Source organism: Ambystoma mexicanum, chromosome 11 (genome assembly GCF_040938575.1).
Source record: "Ambystoma mexicanum isolate Mex_15411 chromosome 11, UKY_AmexF1_1, whole genome shotgun sequence".
NCBI classification, from domain to species: Eukaryota; Metazoa; Chordata; class Amphibia; order Caudata; family Ambystomatidae; genus Ambystoma; species Ambystoma mexicanum.
In genome coordinates, this window is record NC_090934.1 from 449256728 (window position 1) to 449279374 (window position 22647).

At 48.6% G+C, this 22647-nt stretch overlaps 1 protein-coding gene across 1 annotated transcript in view; it reads right to left on the reverse strand.

Moving 5' to 3' along the window:
* Positions 1 to 22647, reverse strand: part of LOC138503500 (astacin-like metalloendopeptidase) — a 485620-nt gene that overhangs the window by 63836 nt on the left and 399137 nt on the right. Inside the window, exon 11 of the mRNA XM_069623281.1 lies at positions 4423 to 4544. Within this exon, the coding sequence (XP_069479382.1) occupies positions 4423 to 4544 (122 nt within the window). The remainder of the gene's footprint in view (positions 1 to 4422; positions 4545 to 22647) is intronic.

Sequence of the window (22647 nt, forward strand, 5' to 3'; positions counted from 1 at the left end):
TCAAAGTGTGGTTTAAGAATGTGAGTCCAGGCCATGGGGATCTTTGAGTATGAATGGGGGTAGCCCATCAGGGCCAGGGGCCATGGAAGATTTCAATTGATCTATAGCCCAGATGATGACCTCCTCCTACAGACACATTCTCTGAATCCTTACTAGACAGCCAGTCAGAAGAATGTGTGTGAACCATGGCACTATTGAATTTCTTTGAGTAGAAGGAGAGCCAAGTATCTTCTAGGATAGAATGGTATAGGTTGTTTACTTTCTCTTCCGAATGCGTATTGATTTGTGAGCAACATTCCTTGGAATTGGCACTAATCAAGGACCTCAGCATATTTTGATTGTCTTTTATGCAAAGTTGGACTTTTAGAGATTTAACCAAATTTCTGTTGCGCTAGCATTCCTGCTTTTTGAGCCTGAGAAACTATCAATAGCCCCATTTTCTTTAATGACCTTATGCCCTGATGTTTTAGTTTTAGAGTTTATTTGAGTTGAAACAATGAGGATGTCTTTAGTGCACAGTTGTTTCTTCAAACACATGTTTCCACAGCTCCCATGATAGAGATATCCAGGTGTCTAATAGATAGGTAGAAAGTGTCTCTGCCCAGAATCAGATCTTTGTCCGACCAGTCGTAGTCTTCTTTAAATAGGTAGTTAGTAGGTTTGGTGTATGATTTATGGTCCCAGCAACACGTTAATCCCTTACTATCCACCTCGACGGGGACCACCATAGGACAGAGTTTATGGGTTGATACCGAAATGTTCTAAGTGAAGTGTATTAGCAGGTAGTCCCTAGTTCCATGATCACTGAAGCCCAGATTACTACTATGCAGCTTGATTGGTGAAGAGATAAAGAAATTATCTATCCAAGAATATAAGTCATATCTATGCCATGTGTGAGTAAGTTGGTCCTTTTTCCTCTCCACTTCCAGCTGTTGGAAGTCCCAGTTGAACATAAACCTGTCCCACTGTATCCCCTCATTAAATTGGTAGAGCTGTGGAGTGGAGAACTTGAAAGAAAGTTGTAACCCTGACCTTCAGAGCAACGTACACTGAAGTCACCCCCAATAATAATGTAGTGTTGGTGCCCCCACCTTCAACCAAGAATCCAATAGCTCTTTCTATCGGGCATGGAACCCTTCAATTGAATCTCTTGCTGGGTTCAGTACACGTTTACCAAAGGACCTCAATTGCTGTAGCTTGAAAAAAAAAAGAAAATCACCTGAACAGCCAATATTCCCACCTCCATCCATCACATGTTGGCTCTAAAGTTTAAGTTGTTGTCTATGGCGATTGCCATACCACCACTGGGTCTGCCCTTAGCCCCAACCAAGCAGAAACAGAAAAAGAGCAATATTCCTCCAATGTAAACTTGCCCCTGTACATAGTCTCCTGGATGAAGAATGCATTAAATATGTGTAGATCTCCCCGCCCATTCCAGGCATGTAAAACGTTTTTCAGGCCACAAACATTTCACAAAGTGCACCTAGTTTATGGGAGGCTAAGGCTGGTCAAGGCCCATGGACAATAGAGCAAAGCTTTTTATGGCGGACTCCACCCATGACCAATCCTGTCCAGTCGTTATTTCAGAGATGGACGGTATTTCAGATTGAATAGAGGTCAGGGCCCGCGTAATCAATCCATCAATGGTTGTAGGCTGTATAGATTGACTCGAGGGTGGTGCCAAAAATGCTTTAGCTGCCTCTTCGGATTCAAAGTTAATCAGCTAGTAACCCAGCCTTTGGAGTCCTTCACTCAGTGGCGAAACTGGTTTGGTGTCAAAGTCTGAATGGAAATGGGAAATATTTCTTACCTTTCCCCTCTGACTTTTCAGAGTCCAGACCATTATTCCCCCACACTTTTCTAATGACAGGCAGCCTCCAAGTGAGTTGCCAAATTGCGCACCCAGCGGGTACTCCCTCTGTGCTCCTCCTACGGGTCTCATCAGCCCCTAAGGCTTATACCACTTCAGCCATTAGAGGGCTCCCTCAAATTCCAGATGGCAACTTACTCTAATTCCAGTAGGGGGATCGTGCATGTAATCACCACCACACAATAAGAGACAAGGGAGTCACTGATATCCCCGCCATGCCTTCCCCGGTGAGTCACTGACTTTGCCACATTTTGTCCTTTCAGGAACCACTGTTAGGCCTGCTTCTAGATTTAATTTCCACAGTCACACTTTGTCCAGACCCTACTGCAACGGGCAGACACTCCTCTCTGGTGTGTACATTACTCAACTTATGATCCTTGGAAAAATCTAAAAATGAAATGTAGGACTCTAAACATGAACCTACATTGAATTTCCTAATAGAAATATCTTAACAGCTGGACAATCTTTTTGGTCTTCTCCATGTCCTTCCCCCTCATCTACGTGCCTCCTGAATGTATTGCTAAATCTTGAGACGAGTTGCAGGATTTCATAGCCAATGTCATTGCAAAACAATCCCTAATGTAGAAGTGTTAGACCTGCATTTGTTGAGCATGGATGCACCACATGTTGGTCACATACTGACTGCAATTTTCGGCCTTTCTAAACTCCTTAAGGTTAGGGCTCTGGCTCTGATGAATCTACATTGGCCAGATCACCTAGCCATTGTCTTTCCCTATAGCATGCCAACCTCATCTGTATCTCCACCTCTAGTTGACAGATTTTTCCCGCACCGTACTGGTAATGAGGCATTATGCCTTATACAGAAAAGCCTCTGCACTGTTAGATCAATTTGGCGATGATCAGTGTGCTATAAAAATTGAGTAACAACATCTAAAACAGTAATTTGTTGCACCTGTTGGAGCTGAAGTCCCAGCAACCTGGCCAGCTAAATTGAGCCCCCCCTCTAACTTAGCCCAAGCAAATTCTTCTTAACTTGGGTGCATCTTTTGATGCTTTAGAGCCATTATACATTCTGCAAGGAAATGGTGCTATGAAATACGTCTTCTGACCCCTTTAGCTCCTGGGAGGTATGCTACCCCCATTACAGTCTGGCCACGAGACTGCACTTTTCATCACTATGTCCATACGAAACCGTTGCAACAGGCTCCCTATCAGTGACATTTCAAACAGCTTGCACAGAATACAATAAGCCTAAATCCACAGAGCCCATTTTATCTCAGGATATAACACTCTGGTAATCTCTCCCCGGCCATGTAGCCCTTACATTGACTGCCAATGAAGCAACAGGTTGACTTCAAGTCCCTCTGCCTTGTCAAAAAAGGCCTTCCAAGGGATCAAACTGAACCAATGGCCAAACTGCTACTACCCCACCAGCTGCCTAGACACCTAAGGTCGGTATCCCAAAAGATGTCAGCTCAATAGCAGTACAAATATTTCATTAGTATATTACTGAATTTTCAAGGCCTTCCCTTTGGAACTCAGACAGGAAGCAGATAGGTTAAAATTCAATGAATTACCAAAAACTCACCTAGTCCTATTCAGCTACATACACATTTTTGCCGATAGGTCTTTACATCTGTACATTTTCATCTACTGCATTTTAATTGAGTTTGCTTGTTTCTTAGGGAACAAGAGAAACAGATGTAAAAAGTGTAAGGTGCATAGCATAGAAGGATGATAGTACAAGGGCTGATCCCCTGTTTATTTAAATAAAAGGAAAAGAGACAAATGTGTAGATGCAAATGCAGAGGCGGCAAATGCATAAATATGTAAATGCAAAGACATGGAATCAACCTAGAGCCCTGAGATCTCTATATCCTTCAGTAATTTCATTCTTGTGATTAACTTCTCCTAATTCCCTTTCCGCTTCTCTGTGTCCTGTCCTCTCAAATGTCTTTACAGAAGCGTGTGCAGATTAAAACAAAAACACAACTACAAAACTCGCCCAATATGCCAGTGCCAAGCACTCCTCTGCAAGTGATTGTAGGAGCCCAATGGTATGTGTTGTATGGTGTGGGCTTGCCAGGGCCCACACCAGCATTCACACTCAGCCACGCAGTCACTCACCAGGGACCACACGGGACACGTGTGTGCTGCTCAGGTCCCCGGCTCGAACTGCCTGGTTGATCGTTTTTATTTTCCACGAGCATGCGCAAGCCTCGTTGTCACTCGCGCATGCGTAAACAATGCGTGTGCACTACGCAACAGTATGTACCAATCTGATACACTGGAATAAAGTGCGCAGATATGTATGAGTCATCCAGTTTGCCCGTTACCCGTCTTCCAAGCATTGATATTGAGGCAGAGAAAAGGGAACATGAAGAAACCACCTTTCTAATCCAAAAGACAGCAAAGAGAAGAAGAAAACTGCAAAGTGGAAGAAAGTACAACATTGGAGAAAAGAGGACAAGAATAAGAATTGAGAAGCTGAAAGTGTGCACGATTATTCTGGCTAAAGAGTAAACCGAGTTTTGTCACAAGAAAAAGAGTTGAGGGAATACTGACCCTGTGCTTAGAAAAGCACTACTCACCGTATATCCCATTGGTGCCACGATAGTCCAAATGCAGTCAGTTGATGGGGGATATTTCTTTGGGAAATTTGGCGATGCTATAGTCCCACCAGTTACGTTTGTGTAAGAGCCTCCACATTGAACTAGAAAGACAAGATAACATCTGGTGAGTAGCAAACTCATCCCAGTGCCCGGCACGGCCCTATTCTTCGCCGTTAGCACCATCTGCACATTATACCCTTCAGCATGTCCTAGGCACTCGAGCCAACAGCAGATAAGCATTAAGCTCAGACGCCCAAGCAGCATGAAAGGTTTAGCAGCCTCAAGTGAAATGGACATCTGCGGTTTGAGTACTCTTGAAATCTTTTGGTAAATAAGAGAAACATAGTTTGCAGTCACTCGTTGGTTGAATGTTCTGACCATGCACACAACCAAGAAGTGAAACCTGCAACACCCTGCCACCCTAACTCTTCAATGTATTTGATTGAAATGGGCCTGCTTTTAGCTGGTACAGAGAAACTAGGAATGATCCCATAAAATGCAGCAGTGCCATAACATTGAAATCTCCATTCATCACTACCATACCATTTGTGTGCAGGCTACGGGCATGCATGAGGTAGTGCTCCATGTCATGTTGTCTGGATATTTGACTCCGCCCTGGGCCTCAGAAAGAGGCAAAAGTGCTCAAAACACATGAGGTTAACGGTGGACTAATATATGTACATGATCTAGTGTTTAACTTACACTAATAAAGAATTAAATTACACTGAACATATGACAAACAAGCTTTAAGTAGTGGAACAGTACTTCTACACAGATGTTTTTAAATTCAGCAACAGTGTAAACCACTCATTGAAAAGGTAAAGCAAGAGACACGTTGGGCAGGCTCCAACTCCCAATTTGAAGCATTCATTGTGCGTAAGGAACTTTTTGATGGAAGAAAGATTAAAAATTCCCAAAAAAAGCAAAGCAACAGGCAAGACTAAGTTCAAAATCTGAGAGGGAAGGAACAGTTCTCTAGGTATGTAGCATGCACATGCAGCCATGTGCAAGTAAAAAACACATTTCACACATGCTGAATGCACAGTCAGCAGAGCATGCTACCAGCTTTAACAGGTCTGCCTTGATTATACAGTTTCCTCACGTATCACGTATTTAATTGATCCATTACCCGACTAAGGCGCACACAATCTGTGGAAAAGTGTAAACTGCTGTTAAAGTCAGAGATTACCAATACAAACAGGTGCTATGCAAGGTTGATGCTCCAACAATGTGGTATAGTGTAAAGAACATGTGTGAGCAAGTATATTGAGAGTTAATAATAATAATGCAGTCAAGAATATTTATCCCTTGTGTATAAAACATATGTTTGCAAAGAAGGGCAATGTTAGTGGGCATTTCAATTTGATTGTACATAGGGTTCCATATCATTTCATTGCAGGATGTTTTTTCGCTGGGTTTCTTTACCGCAATTCTTTTTTTACGAAAAAACCCATCACATTTTTTTTTATATTTTTAGGGGGGGGGGAGGTTCGCCCCAAACCCCACATTTTCTTTAATTTGTATTTATTCCCAAACACCCACACCCCATACATATAATTTACTAACACCCCTATAAAATGTGATGGTTTTTTCACGAAAAGAATTAATGGCAAAAATCCCCATGAAAGAACATCACGCGATGAAAGGACGTCGTGCCGTACATAGATGAACAAGTTAGTAACCCCTGGTAATGTTCTTTCAATTGGATGTTCCTCCATGTATTCCTCATCTTATGATAATTATCCTTCCAGCTGCTTTGGAATTTCTTTTTGACAGGGGGTGGGTGCTGTATGCCAACTCGTCGAGTCGATGTCCCTCAAGGGCCTCGTATTCTACTGTCGACGTCAGCAGTATAAATAGCGCACACAGCACCCATTGGCTTCAGTTCGGTCCCCCCCCCTCCGGTACAGTAATTGCCAAGCATACCACAGATCGTAGGCTCCAAAAAAGCGGAAAGTGTAAAGACGTGTAAATTCTACGCCGGGGCAGGCTGGGAGGGGCGATGAGGAATACGTGGGAGTAACATCCAATCGAAAGAACAATACCTGGGGTAAGTAACTTGGAATGGATTGTGTCCTCCCACGTATTCCTCATTATAATAGACTCCCAAAGCAGTAATAATTTGGTGGTGGTATGAATTATATTTTGTCTCATTTGTTATCATGGACTGAATGAAGGACTGCTTTTCCAAATTGTCCTTCTTGACTGAAATATTACTGTCTGGATTCATCTTCCAAATGTGTGAACAGACGACCTGCTGCACACATGTCTGAGTGGAACACTTCTCTGAAGAGCAGCAGAGGTAGTCGTACCTCTTGTGGAATGTGCGCTCAATCCTTCCCAGGGGATTTGACCCTACCCTGTAACATTTTCCAATAGCCAGGATGAACCATAGGGATAGGGTCTGTTTTGTCACAGCTAACTCCAATTTAGGGCCAGTGTAGCCAAAGAATAATTGGTCATTTGGACGAAATTAAGCCATTCCCGATATATAAAAACAGAGAGCCCTTTTTGGGTCCAGCCTATGTAATCTTTCCTCCTCCTTTCCAGAAAGAAGAGGTGGATAGAAAGTTGGCAAAAGTATCTTTTGCTACAATTGGAAGTCAGAGACTACCTCATGTAGAAAAGAAGGTTTCACTCGTAGAACTACTTTTATGGAAAACAGTACGTGGGGGTTTACAGGAAAGTGCCTCCAACTCTTACCCTGCGGGCTGACGTTATTGCTATTAGCAAAACAGTTTTCAAGGTTAATAGCCTTAATGGGCATGAGTGTATTAGCTCAAAAGGAATTCATGTTAGAAATGTTAACACCAGGTTAAGATCCCATACAGGGACTTTGAATGGAACTGGTGGAAATGTTAGTAAAGCCCTTTAGGAATTGAACAATCAGAGGGATTTTAAAATAATAATCTTCCTCTGAAGAGCGCTTGAAAATAGATAGCGCTGCCAGGTAACCATTATGTGTCCCAAAAGAAAGCGCTGTAGACGTATCATATAGAAAGTTATCCACATTCTTATCCCTGCACCAACTGCTGAACTTGTTTCAACGGCAGTGGTACAAAGATTTTGTTGCTGGCCGCCTGACCGAAAGCAAGATCTCAATTTCGTCATCTAGGAAGTCCCGTTCCTTGTATCTTAACCTCTCAGAAACCATGCGTGAAGGTTGAGAGTCTTGACCTCTGGATGGAGAACCATATCCTCCTCTTGTGAGAGAAGGTCCTCTCTTTGTGGAAGACACATTGGAGGGCAGATGGACATGTCCAGAAGGTCCTGGTACTATGTCCTCCTGGCCCAATCCGGGGCAATTAAAATCATGGATTTTCCAAACTTTCTCAACCTCCTGATCACATGAGGAATGAAAGGGACTGAAGGAAACTCTTACAGGAGTGGAAACTCCCAGTCCACTATGAATGTGTCCCCTAGAGCTCCTCTTGGAGGAAATTCCCTGGAGCAAAACAGTTTGTACTTCCGGTTGACACTGGCCGCAACCACATCCACTTGTGGAGATACCCAAAGAGTGAAGATCCCTTGAAGGACTTCCTGAGCTAGTTACCACTTGTGTGGAGAACTTGCTCTCCCTGCTCAAATTGTCCGCCACTGTGTTCTCTCCAGCTAGGTGAACTGCTGAGAGAGATTCCTTCTTGAATTGCCCAGAACCAGAGTTACATTGCTTCTCTGCACAGTGGTAGTGACCCTACGCCTCCTCTCTTGTTGAGGTAGTACATGGCCACTGTGTTGTCCGACATTACCAGGACATTCTTTCCCCCATAGAGATGACAGAAAGGCCTTCAGCGCTAGTCTGATTGCCCTCAGCTCCAATAGGTTGATGTGAAGTTTAGACTCAGATGGAGACCAACAAGCGCTGATTGTCAGCTAGTTGGCGTGGGCCCGGCCACTCCGTGAGTGAGACATCTGTCACAACAGTTATCTCCGGCCATGGCTGCCAAAAAGATTCTCCCTTCAGAATGTTGTCCTTGCAAGCCCACCACATAATGTACATAGCAACTCTGCTTGGAGCTTGCAGGTGGTCCGATATTCTGCCTGAGAATTGGGACCATCGAGTCCTGAGAGCCAATTGGAGGGATCTCATTCTCAGGTGAGTCTCTAGCACTAGGAGAATGCAGGATGACATGAGACGGAGCAACCAATCAAAGGCTGGAAGATGCTGGAATTTGGTGACCATCAGCAGAATGTGTTGATCGGTGGTGAGGCTTTCCCTGAGGAAGCACCCAGGACCGCTCTAATAAATTGTAGTCTTTGAGATGGCATCTGTGGGACTTCTTGTAATTGAGGGAGAAGCACAGTTTGTGGAGAGAGTGGCAGGCTAAGCTGAGCTGTTCCCAGGCTTGTTTGGGTGAACGGGCACTGATCAGCCAATCGTCCAGGTAAGGGTAGACGTGAATCCCTTCTCTCATGAGACTCGCTGCCACCACTCCAATTAATTTGGTGAAAACCCTCGGGCGGCGGTCAGCCCGAATGGCAGAACTCGAAACTGGTAATGAGAACCCTCGACCTCAGGTACTTTCTGTGCTTGTGATGGATAGGCACATGAAAGCAAGCATCCTGAAGGCCAATGACCCCATCCAGTCTTGGAGTTGGAGAGCCTAGAGGATCTGGGAAAGGGTACCAATCTGGACTTTGTACTTTCTAAGGAACTTGTTCAATTTCCTAAGTCCAAGATGGGTCTCAATCCTCCATCCTTTTTACATATCAGAAATTACAGCGAGTACCAACCCTTGTTCCTCTCTGCCATATGTATGGGTTCTATAGCACCTATCTCTAGCAGGGTCAAAATGTCCTGCACAAGGAGCGGAACAGGAACTTTGAAAGTGTTGCTCCCCGGTGGATGATCCAGAGGCCTTTTTTGGAAAGGTAGGCAGAAACCTTGGGCTATGGTTTCTAGTGCCCAAGCATCCGAACTAATGCTCTGCCATTCTTTCAAATGCTGATTAAGTCTGCCTCCTACCAGGATCTTGTGAGTCAAGGCCTCAGTGTTTTTTTTTTTCCACTTTGTGTTTATTAAGCTTTTTCAAATAACAGGATACCCGTCAAACATCTGACGGACAAACCAAGTGAGAAACATTCCCAACCAGTAATACACTTTATACCCCCCCTCCCCCCAAACAAAGAGCTACACAGGATTCAACAAGCAAAAGAAAGCCAAAACTAGGTGTGCATGAGATTTCGAGCAAAGGCACTAACCATGAAAGGACTTTTCTATAACCCATGTCTAGCAGTAGGGTCCCAGAAAATCACCCCAATTCCGGAGACACAGGTAGATACTATTCACCCTCCCCAGTCTCCGAGCCTCATTTCGAGCACAAATATTTTAAAGCTTCAAGGCTTCACAGTCCGCACTTAATCGTCCATTCCTGTAAAAAAAAGGAAGACATGTTACCATTAGCTACAGCTGCAAGTTTCTCATAAGTAAAAATTGTCAGGAGCTTAACCATTCTACCTTTGTTGGAGCCTGGGGACTTTTCCATTTCTGGGCTAGGGCCATTCTCCCAGCTCTCAAAATGGCCCTCGCCACCCTAGAGAAAGGCAATGTCTCGCACTCAGGCTTGGGGGTACCCAGAAGGATCTCCATAGGGTGAAGGGAAGGGCATGTTCCCAGGATGTCCTTGATCCAGCTAAGAAGCTCCGCCCAATAGACCTGAATAACCGGACACTCCCACCACAAGTGGAACCACGTTCCTCTGCTTGTACACACCCCGGGACACATAGGGGACACACTAGGAAACATCTTGGACAGGATGACAGGGGGGGGGGGGTCGGTGCCAGGAGTGTAAAACCCTAAAATTATGCTCCATGGCTGCGGTGTACAGCTTCCCCTCGAAAGTTGCCCTAAATACAGATTCCCATGCACGATCGTTGAGGGCCACACCTATCCTCTCCTCCCATGCACGTTTAAACTCCTGCCTGCCCTCTAGGTTAGCTGACACCAGCACGCTGTTCATTTTGGAAAGAGACCCCTTCCTGGACTTGGCCTCCACAACTTTCACAATGGGAGTCAGCGAACTAGAGAGGGGAGCCACCAAGTCCGCCTGGGTAAGAATTCCCTTGAGCTGCAGATAGTCAAAAATAGAAATTGGCTTCTCCTGCAGTGCTTCAGATAACTGGACGAAATCAATAAAACAACCCTGATTAAACAACTGTGCAGCCCTCTCTATCCCCTGGTCCGACCACGACCGCGTCTCACGAAATCCTCTGGTCCCTAAATTGAGCGGGGGCCCCACAATGATGACAGGGGGTGGGAAGGCCATCTAGAGAGGTGCTTTTTGTCCCTACTCTGCTTCCATAATGCCCAAATAACCGAAAGGATTGGGTGGGATTTAGCAACTGCCGTTAAAGAGCGCAGAGAAGCCCAAAGTAAGTCCCTGACCTTATATGGATGAACCTGTACATCCTAAACATAAGTCCAGTATGTCCTCAAGTCATCCCTAAGATGATCCAGCATCACCCGCAACTGAGCTGCTTTGTAGCACAGCTTAAAGTCCGGTAGGCCAAACCCCCTCAGCGCCTTTGGCAGGGTCAAGGTATCAAATTTCACACTAGCCCTCTTTCCACCCCAAACGAAATGGAGAAGGCGAAATCGAAGTGACTTGAAGAAAGAGTCCAGAATGATACAGGGAAGAGCTGAGAAAAGCTATAGAAGCCAGGGAAGAATATTCATTTTCACAGCGACCATACACCCGAACCAGGATAGTGTGAGTGGAGCCACTCTAATCAGGTCATTAAAAATCTTGGCCTGCAGGGGAGGGAAATTCAACTCATAAATCCTACCCAGATCCCAAGGTATATTGGTACCCAAATACCTATTACAAACGCTTTCTACCCTAATCCCTAGCAACTCTGTTCTGCCCCAATCTCTTGGTCTAGTCTACCCATTGGCATAATGCAGGATTTGGATATGTTAATTTTAAGCCCGGAGAACGCTGCAAAACAACTAATGGAATCTAACAGCCGTGGGAGAGAATCATGAATCCCAGACAGATACACCAAGATATCGTCCACGAAAAGAGAATTTAAATTCACAATCCCCACACCGCACCCCCGCAACCCCTCCGTCGTTTCAGATCGCGATGGCAAAGGGCTCCATTGCCAGAGCATACAAGAGGTGGGGGGGGGGGTAGGGAGAGAGGACATTCCTGGTGTGTTCCTCTAGAAAGCAAAAAGCCCTGAGAATTAAACCCGTTAACTAGAACCCGCGCGGAGGGACCATTATACAGGGCTGAAACCCACCCACAAAATCTGTCACCAAAACCCATCCTACGGAGCACCTTCCCCATATATGGCCACTCCACACGGTCAAAGGCCTTTTCAGAGTCCAGTGAGAGGAGGTAAGCCTCTGACTCCCGCTTGGACACCTCAAACATAAGACCCAACGGTTTCTTAATATTGTCCGAGCCCTGACGTCCGGGGACAAATCCCACTTGATCCCCATGGACCAAAGAGGGGAGGTATCTAGACAGTCTGTTCGCTAGGAGCTTGGCCAGTATTTTAACATCTACATTAAGAAGGGAAATGGGTCTACAGGACAAGCAAATTGAGGGATCCTTTCCTTCCTTCGGGATAATCACAATGAGAGGGGAAACAACCAGAGTCCAGGGCGTCGTTATACACCTTAGCTAGAAAAGGGGCCAATGTGTATCGGAATGTTTTGAAGAACCGGACAGTGAAACCATCATCCCTTGGAGCTGTACCACTCTTCAAAGAAGAAATAGCATCAGTAACTTCCTGGGGTGAGATGGGAAGTTCCAAGGAGGCAGAGCTCCCGCGAGCGAGACAAGGGATTGGGAGAGAGTCAAAGAACCGGTCTATTTCAGCTCCGTCCCCAATGGATTCAGAAGTGTAAGGCCGTTCATAATATTGCTTAAACTGATCTGCTATTTGGTTGTCACCTAGCAGTTTTTCACCCACCTGACCAGAAATATAATTAACTTGCCCGCTTTTACAAAGTTCTCTCAGCCGCCAGGCCAGGATCTTTTCTGCTTTCTCCCCTTTCTCTATATAGCGTTGCTTCAGAAATGCAATCTTTCTCTCCGTCTGACCCACAAGGAGGGCAGACAACTTCGCCCTAAGATGTTGTAGCCTCTTGCGCTTGTCAGGGCGCATCTGAGATTTCAACTTGCCCCCCGGCTGAATAGCCAAAATCTGCTCCCTCAATTTGAGCTCCTCTCTAGACCCGTCCTCCTTTCTCCTAGCTCCCATCTCCATCAGGATACCTCTGACTGTGACGTTAAACGTGTCCTAAACACCTCTAATTCCCACTTCCCCAGTATCATTTAAAAGCAAAAAAATTCAGTAATAGAGGCCAGAAGGGACTGCCTCAGTTCCCTATCGATTAGCAGTGAATCATTACATATCCACCGTGATTTGTTCTGGACCACCAGGGCGGGGGCCCAATTTAACTTGAACTAGGTCGTGGTCAGACCATGGGATAGTCTCTACACCAAAATCTGTAATACATTCACGGGTCGAGGAATCTACAAACAGTCTATCCTAGAAAAGGATCGGTGTACTGCAGAGAAAAAAGTATAAAAAGGATCTCGGCTATCATCGTTAGGATGTGCGTCAACCAAGCCCAGTTCCTCATTTACACGGCGGAAAGAATCCGCTAACTTCATCTGGGACCTACAATCGGGGCAAGGTTTGGAGGGTTTCCTGTCTTCGTCTGGGTGCAAAGCCATGTTAAAGTCTCCTCCGACTATTAACGCCCCCTCTGCAAATTCCCTGATTTTTCTCCCATCCCCTGCCAAAAAACATCCTGCCCTTCATTCGGGGCATATACCGCCACAAAAGTGAAAAGGCGACCCCTCACCTCTCCCTTAACCATGATGTAGCACCCCTCTGGATCTGCCCTATGGGCCCTAGGAGAGAAGTGAGCATTCGGAGAAACCAAGAGCACAACCGCTCGCCTCTTCACCTCATATGAGCGCCGAAACATCTGTTGGATAGCTTTGGACTTGAAAGTGGGTTCCTTCCCCTTAACCCAATGGGACTCCTGCACACAAAGAAAATGAAGTTTTAGCCTCACAAACGCCCTCAACACCAAAGACCTCTTGGTCGGAGAATTCAAGCCTCGCCCGTTGAGGGACCCCACTGACAAAGACTGGAAAAATTCACCCATTAGGAAAACCAAATAGCTCATTCGCCTCCTGCTGGAGGCCTTCATGAAAACCCCGCCCCAAATCACCAGTGCGCACACAAAAACCACCCACAAACTTATTGAATCCTATGGTCATGGTAGCTCCAACCCCCCCACATCCCCAACTCCCCCACCCCCCAACATTTGAGCGTCTGAAAGGACTGCATCACCTGACTGCCCAGCCCCCAGACCACCATGGATCGCCTCCACTAGGGCGATAAACCCCTTTAAGCATCTCAACATTCTGAGCCACCTCCCCACAAGTAGGAGAAAGAAGAGAAAGTCAAGAATTCAAATAACCATTCAATCAAAAATACAATCCACAAATCCAAAATTCCAGCTTGGCCAATCAGTCTGACACACCCCAAGGGCAATTCAGCAAACTTGACAATAAAAGCTCTACTTCTCATTCAAGACGTTGGATGCCCCAGAGAGGGCAGAGTTATCTTTCTATATTTCCTATGTCCTCGAACTTGTCGCCGCCCTAAAAAAATCAGAGGGTTCTTTTTGACGACCTTTGACAGACCCTTCACTCGCAGTACCATGTCCCGATGGAGGGTCGCCCAACATCTCACTCATCACTTTCCGAATGTCACCTTCTGAAGTGAGTGAGTACTTATCTCTGTTGAATTCAAATGAGAGCGAGAACGTGTGACCCCACCTGTAGCGCACCCCTTTGGCCTGCAGCCATTTCATTAGGGGCCCACAGAGCCTCCAGCGCGCGAGAGTAAGCGCCGAAAGGTCTTGGTAAATGGAATTCTTAGCGTCATTCCAGTCAATCGGACCCCTCTTGCGAGCCAACTCAAGGATCTCGTTTTTTTCCACAAAGTAGTGAAATTTCACCAGGACAGAGCGAGGTCCACCTGAACGACCCCCCGCCCTGTGGGCCCTGTCGATAGTGGGGACATTGGTATTTTCTCAACCAAACAAAATACTTAGAATTCCCTTAATCCTTCTCACAATATCCACCTGCGTCTCCCCTTCCTGCTCCGGAATACCAAGGAATATTAAATTGGAGCACTGCTCCCGGTTTTCCAAATCGTCTAGTTCGAGCGTGATCCTTTCCTCTCTCCTCTCCAACTCTGCCAGCCGCATATAAAATTGAGTTTCAAAGAGGTCGGCTGAGGATTGATTAGCCTCAAGGGCCTGGACGTGGTCCTCAACATCATCCACCTTCTTATAAAAGGGAGTCCAGTCTTTTACCTATATCCGCCCTAAAGCCTCGAATCTCCTCAAGCAAAGCTGCCATGATGCGACTCACAGCCTGAGTTTCTGTTGTCTCGTTCTAGTTAGTGTCCTGCATGAGGAGATCCGCCTTGAACCACTGAGGAGACTGCCGAAAACTCTGCAATGCCTGCACTCCACTCATCCAAAACCAGGATCACCCAAAGCACGGAGGGTCAAGGATCCCCAGAGGAGGAGGGGGGGGGGACAGAACTCGACTCTCCATCAGCTTGAAAGGAAGGCTTCACAGCCCAAGCAAGTCACACCATGGTCCACCACCTAGAAAGAGGCTCCCCACCACCTAAAAAGGTACACAAAGACAGGTAAACCACATGAAGGAGCGAGGGTAGAGGACGGCAGTGCCACGCAGGCCACCTCTCCCCACCAAGTCTCAATAGGAATCAAGATGGGAATCCAGATTTCAGGCGAGGGAAACATCCAACAAACTCAATCTCCTCCTAGCCCCTCAGCTAGAAACACACCAGTAGGGAAGAGGAGCAGAAAAGCTGGCAAAGAAGCAAAAATTGTCAGAAAATTAGTTCACAGTGGGAAGGGGCCCACAAGGCCCAACAGCGGCGTCAGAAGTCAAAATCCTCAGGGAACCCAATCAAGGCCAACTCTACAAAGCAGATAGCACTGGCAGCCCGCAGCTCCATGTTTCAGGAACTCTACAGGGAGCCCCTCCAACACACACTTGAAGGGGCACGGAGGGAGGCGGGAGGCCAGCCCCAGACACACGACCAGACCAGCCCCACCCCCGCTCCCACCCTCCGTTGAGGCACCCGGCTCACCAAGAACACCAGGGGCCACAGATGCAACCCTCTGGGACAGCAGGGAAGCCTCCTCCTGCCGCCCACCCTGCTGCCCCGAGATAGGCCTCCGCAGGCAACAGGCACCTGGGACACAGGCCGGAGGCAGGAAGGATCCACACCTTCCTCCACCAGGACAACGCTTCCTGGCCGACTGGAGCCGCTCCTTCCCCTCTTTCAGGACACCAGTCTGCACAACAACGGCTCGTCGGGCCTCTGCTCTCGTGGGTCCTCCTGGTCCAGCAGCCCCTGTGATGTCCGCTACAAGCAGGTGTCCATAAGTGCGCAACGTCGCTGAGAGGGGGCACCGGCTCGGGCCGCAAGGCCGTACATCGAGCCTCTGCCCCTCCCCCACTGTCAGTTCAGCGACGCGCGGTTCTCTTCGGTGGAATTGCACACCAGGCTCCTTCTGCCACCACTTGGAAGGCTGCAAACACTGGGTTTCCGGCACTCCCGAACGCCGGAATTTCGCTCCTTCAGTGCTCTATGGTGTCAGGCCGCACCGGGGGGGGCAGGACTCAGCTCCAACCGGGCTGGAGGGGCCCAGAGTCGAAAATAGGACACCCTGGGGAGGAGATCGGCTGAGAGACTTCAGCTCATCTCAGCGCCCCCTGGTGGCTCCCTCAGAGTGGTGTTGAGGTGACTGAACCGGCGGCTGAGGGTAAAACAGCCGCTGCTTGGGCTGATTTAGCACCTTCTCCCTCGTCCACCATGAGGGAAGTGTTAGGCAGAATTGCATAAAGTACCGTCTGGGACCACCACACAATTAGGACTACAGGTGTAAGCAAGACCAACCTTTGGTATAAGTCTGTACCACAGTTTTTGGTAGTGAGCTGAGCAGCCAGGCGTATCTCAAGAGTGAATGTGAGCAGTACAAGTAGTTACACAGAGGACTTTCAATCACAGTGGTTCAAGTAGACACTTATACTCAAGGTTTCTTGGTAAAAACACTTTGTAATTTATTACACAATCATTTAGAAAACATTTCACTAGAAGGAGGCAACTTAATATATAACCCAATAAACTTCCGTACAACTTTACGATTTTGAGACAGTTTGAGCTCCCCTGAAATGGGAGCAAAGTGGCAGTTCAGTTACTTAGAAGTGGGCAAAAGGGACAAGGTAAGAGGGATAGATCACATACTTGTTAGACAGTGCAAATAGTTTCAGTTCACCACCAATTCAAGTCAATAGGCCTAGGCCAAAGTCAATGGGCTAGTGTTCTGGATAGGAAAGAGCAGTTCTGGTATCAAACAGTAAATTCTTTGCGAAAGTTTTTAGAAGTAGTTTAGGCGAAAAAGAATAATTTGTTGGGTCACAAGCTGATTAGGCCTGTAAATTGGGAAAGTTTCATGAACTTTCACAGCGAGAGTGGCGTTCTCTCAATCAGGTTGGCACAGTACCTTTGTATGAAGAAACAAATGCTGCTGAAGTTGTTGGTTCCTGGCAGTTCCAGCAGATCTCCCAGTTCCTGGGCCTCAGTCGTGGGGACCAGAGGGAGGATGTCGGGGGGGACTCTTTTCCAGCGGAGCGTGGGAGAGCAGTCGCCGGTAGCCCTGAGGGAACTGCAGGCCAAGTGAAGCCCTGCGGGCCTCCGTGAGTGGATTGTGTGCAATTTTGTAATTTTTGCTGTTCGCGCCCTGAGCGCGTTGTTGTGCCTGCTCCCCCTCCCACTTCCTGGTTCTCCTCTGCCTTCCCGCCTCCCTGGCCGCCCACCCCCCCCCCTCTGATTGGCTGACTGGCTGGTTCCCTCCTGGCCTACTCGGCAGCTGCTCCCCCCGCTCGCTTCTTTTTTCAGCAGAGCGTGGGAGAGCAGTCGCCGGTAGCCCTGAGGGAACTGCAGGCCAAGTGAAGCCCTGCCTGGCCCTGCAGGCCTCCGTGAGTGGATTGTGTGCAATTTTGTAATTTCTGCTGTTCGTGCGATGTTGTGCCTGCTCCCACTTCCTGGTCCTACTCTGCCTTCCCACCTCCCTGCCTCCCTGCCTGCCCACCCACCTCCCCCTCCCCTTCCTCTGCCTATAACCACCCCATCCTGGGCAGCCCCCCTGCCCGGCAGCCCCCTCGGCTAAGGGCCCCTTAGGCAAAGGGCGGCTCCTGCGGTTGCGGCTCCCTGTGTGTCTGCAGGTGTCCGCAGAGGACGCAAGGCGCAAGTTTCAATTTGCTAGCTCCACCTTCTCCCGGCCCACCCCACCCACACCTGGTCACTGCATTTGCATGGTGTCTTCACCTCACTGTGTTCCACGGTTGTGGTAAACTAGTGTTTTTCGCCCCTCGCAGGATACTCAAACTTAGGTGGCCTCTCCACTGTGTACCTAATACGCATTACTGTTGTTCTGAAATGTGGTAAACTTGTGCTTACCTTTCACTTCCTGTCTGCATGCTCTCGTATCGTCTGTCTTCCCCCCACTCCCTTCTTCTCCATGATGCTCTCTATCTCGCCTATCTTCTCTAACTGCTTCTCTATTGACTATCCTGCTCTCATCACTAAATCTGGTAGGAAAAAGTTTAAAAAGGACATCCTGGTCTCCAACCCAGGCCTCCCTATCACTGACACCTACACAAGTGCCTGCTCCAAGGAAACTCGCACTGACATCCTCTTTTTCGTGCCTTCGCCTGACCTATGGACCCTTCATATGGTCTCTGTGCTCTCTCCTTTCTCCTCTTCTCCCATTAATGGTGGCACCCGTTGGGATGTCCTCTTGGCCCCCTTCTGCTCCTCTAAGGCCATCATTAATGTCTACACTAATGGGACCGTCTTGGTCCAAGGCCCTCAGGCCAACCTTCACCTCTTTGATAGACGCTTCCCACGCCTCATCAACTTCCTTTCCTCTCCTGCTGTCCCCCCTCCTCTGACCATGGCTACCTTGCCTCTACCCTCCCTCCCTGCCACCTCTCGTGCTCCTTCTTCACCTCCTTCTTCTACACCTCCGCAGGGCGTACCTCTGATCTGTACCCCTCCCCGGAAGTCCTTCAAGGATGGCAACCTTCTCCACATTGCCACTCTTAACTCTCGCTCTGCCATCAAGCATTCCTCTGATATATGTCCCCTTCTTGAGGAACTGGACCTTGACGTACTCGGTCTCACTGAGACATGGTTCACGGCCAGCTCTGTCACCAGCTTTGACACACTCCTACCTGACTGTTACAAGATCCTCTCCGTGCCCAGGCCCAACCGCGCAGGGGGGGTGTTGCCCTTATCTTCCCTGAGTGGATTCCTGCCACTGTCACTCCTACACAGACCTACTCCTCTTTTGAAAGTCTTGTCTGCCGACTCTCTCTCTCTCTCCTAGCCATTCCCTTACCGTGGCTACTATCTATCGGCCACCTGGTCAAATCTCCTCCTTCCTCTCTGAGTGGGCTGACCTCTCCTCCTCACTCCTGTCCTCAACCACTCAACTCCTCTTTCTTGGGGACTTCAACATCCACCTGGATGCCTCCTGTCCCCCCCACTGGACTCTTTCGTGACCTCTGTGACTCTCTCTCACTCTCTATTCTCCCGTCTGGGCCTACTCATTCTGCAGGGCACACTCTTGATGCTCTGATCTCTTCTGACCTTCCCCTCTCTGTCCCTCTCTCCACTCCTCTCTCCTGGAGTGATCACTTTCTCCTATCCTCCCACCTCACCCTCCCTACCCAACAGGGAAAGTCACCCTCATCACTGCCACCCACCTTCTCGGTCATCCGACCCATGAAGCGCGTGTCAGTTGAGGCTTTCGCTGCCACCTTCTCGCCCCCCCCCTCCGCTTTCGGCTGACTCCCACCCTGACACAGCCCTCTCCATGCTCCACTCTGCTATATCTGATACTCTTGATATCCTTGCCCCTGTCATGAGAATCCGCCTGAAGCCCAAAGCCAAATGTAACTCCTGGTATGACTCGGATCTCGTCACCCTAAAACGCAAGTGCAGGGTGGCAGAGAGGAAATGGCGTGCTACATGTTCATTCTCTGACAAACTGGCCTGCCGCCTGCTCCAAAGGCAATACCGCCTCTCCGTTCTCACCAAGAAGAGCCCTTATCCAAGCCCGCATCTCTGCGGCATCTAACAACTCGGCTGAACTCTTTAAAATCTGCAAGGAGCTTGCCAACCCTGCTGCAGTCTCTACCTCTCCTGTCCCCTCCCAGACCCTCTGCACTGCACTGGCCTCTCACTTCATCTCTAAAACTCCGGACATCCTGTCCTCACTCTCCTCCTATCACCTCCCCCCCTCTCTTCCCGGCTCTTCCTCTGGCCATTCTGCAGCCACCCCTCCTCCCTCCTTCTCTGCCTTTCCCCTTCTTTCTGCTGACAAGGTTTGAAAGTCTCGTCTAAACAGGTTCACCCCTGTTCCTCCAAAACTATCAAGGACCACATCGACTCCCTGGCTCCTGCCCTGACTGACTTTTGCAACCACTCCTTCGCCTCTGGAGTCTTCCCATCCGCCTTCAAGCACTCCCTTGTGCACCCTCTTCTTAAGAAACCCTCTTCCGACCCTTCCTGCCCAGCTAACTATTGCCCAATCTCCATCACTCCCTTCCTGGGCAAGCTCCTGGAGAAACTGGCCATCTCCCAGCTTAACCTCCATGCTGAATCTGTTGGTAGTCTTCATGACCATCAATCTGGCTTCAGAGCTGCCAGAAGCACGGAAACTGCTCTCCTGAACATCCGTGAGGACCTGCTCTTGAACCTCGACTCCAACACTCTGTGTGTTTTCATTCTGCTCGATCTCTCTTCTGCCTTTGAGCAGGATGGCATGGTTAACAGTGTCAACCGTCTCCGTGATAACCTGGATATCACTGGTCAGGCTCTGGCGTGGCTGACCTCTTTCCTTTCCAATCGACCCTGCCAGGTCCAACTTGGGTCCTTCCTCTCTGACATCTTTTTCTCCACTTGTGGCATTCCCCAGGGATCTAATCTCTCTCCCTGGCTGTTCAACCAGTATCTGGCACTCCTTGCCCACCGCATCGCCACTCTCTGCCCCAACTTTCAGTGCTATGCAGACTATACCCAGCTCATTTTCAGGCTACCCTCGGCCTCCTCCTCTCCTTCCCTCATCTCTGACTCTGTCTGTCTGCTATCCAGGAATGGTGTGCCGCCAATGACCTCTGCCTTAATGCCAGTAAGACTGAGATTCTACTCATCGGCACACCCACTCCCTCCTTCCCTGCAGCTCTCTGGCCAGCCTCTCTTGGCCCTCTTCCTGCTCCTACCTGCAAGGCAAAAAACCTTGGGGTCATCTTCGACTCCACACTCTCCTTCTCTCCTCATATATCTGATGTCTCTAAGAAGTCACACTACCAGCTGCACCTCCTCAGAGCTATTCTTCCCTTCCTCTCCTTCCCCCAGAAGCTCACTGTCTCCCGAGCCCTGGTTCTCTCGAAGCTGGACTACTGTAACAGCCTCTATCTTAATCTGCCTGCCTCCACTCTCCCCCCTCTGCAACTTATCCAGAACAGAACTGCGAGACTGGTCCTTGGCCTCAAGCCCAGGGACCGTATGTCTCCAGGACTGAAATCTCTACACTGGCTCCCAGTGACTGCAAGGATTAAGTTCAAAACCCTCTGCATTGTCCATTGCCTTCTGGGGCCTGGGGCCTAAATACCTTCAACTCTCTCTTCCTAAATATCTCCCTTCCCGAGCCCTTCGCTCATCCGTCTCCAACTCCCTCAGGGTCAGCCGCTTCTCGAAGAAGCACCTCAAAACCTTCCTCTTTGCTTCTGCTTTCTCTCTCCCTCTCCCCTGCTAAATTCTTCACTGAAACTGCACTGAATCGGCAACTGGACCACTCTCACCAACCTCGGTCCTGGGCCCAGCCACTCTCCACTTGCACTGCCACCCTGGCAACCCCTGCACTGCGGGACTGTCTCTGTATCCCTGCAGCCCCCCCTTCCCAGCACTTGTCTGCACTTACCTTGCACTTGCCACCAGTTGGCCCTATTTATTTCTATTCTACTTACTTTGTACTGCACTCCCCCCCTCCCCTCCCCTTCCCCTTGCACTTTTTCCCTCCCCCCCCTACCCTTGCACTGTCTGAATGACACCTGGCCTAGAAGGATCGTTGTCTGTCTTCCCCTTGTTCCCCTCTCCCTGCCTCATCACGCCTTGAAACACTTGTGTATAGGCGTGTTACAAATGCCATATCATATCACTGCACGGGATCATTGAAGAAAGCAAACAAAATGGAGTCACTTCAGTTCCAGTAGCTGTAGATTCAAGAATACAAACTGGTGTCTCTCTCCCGGGTTAATCCTATTCAGCCTTGAGAAAGGTATCCAGTTGTCTGAGTTGATTGGCCCCACCAACACAAAGGAAGAAGCCGTCCTTGAAGGAGCTTCTCTGTCGAATGCAGTTTGGCAATTCGGGCCTGCAGCAGGGCTTCACCGGGCAAACCAATGGTCCAGGAGTTGCAGCAGTCATGCTCTTCCAGCTCGCCTTCGGTTCTTTCATTCCAGTGGTCAATTCTGCTTTCGAGTCCAAGAGACTCGCCTTTTAAACAGTTCTCCCCCTTTCATTCTGGGCTAGCTGTCACTCACCCAGCAGGGTGCGTTTCCTTGCCGGACAGTCAGCCAGCCAGTCATTTGGGTATCCTAGGAGACTAAGCACAGGGAGTCTCGGGCACCTCCCTCACTTCCTGCCCACCCCAGACAAGACGCCGAGGGGGGGTTGGGGGGGGGGGGGGGAAGTCTTCACTCCTGAAGCCCGCCAAAGGCATACGAACAAAGGGATCAAACCTGGTTTGGCATGCAGGGAAACACAAGCAACTGCAAAAAAAACGAAGACTGGGACCCGTTTAAACAAAGGGGCTTAAGGAGGCATCTTTAAAAACATGGCTACCGTGATTTTTAGCTACCGGTGTTCGCAGTTGGGAAAACTCATGGTAGTTCATTGTAAAACCACTGCCACCAGCCTTTTCAATAGGAAAGGGTAGCATTTGACTGCTACATGAGTCTTTAGACACAGGGAATACTATGTAACCCCTTCCAGCACTCCATTGTAAGATGGTGTGTGCTGGGTCTAGGAATTTGGAAAGACTAGTAAAGTCAA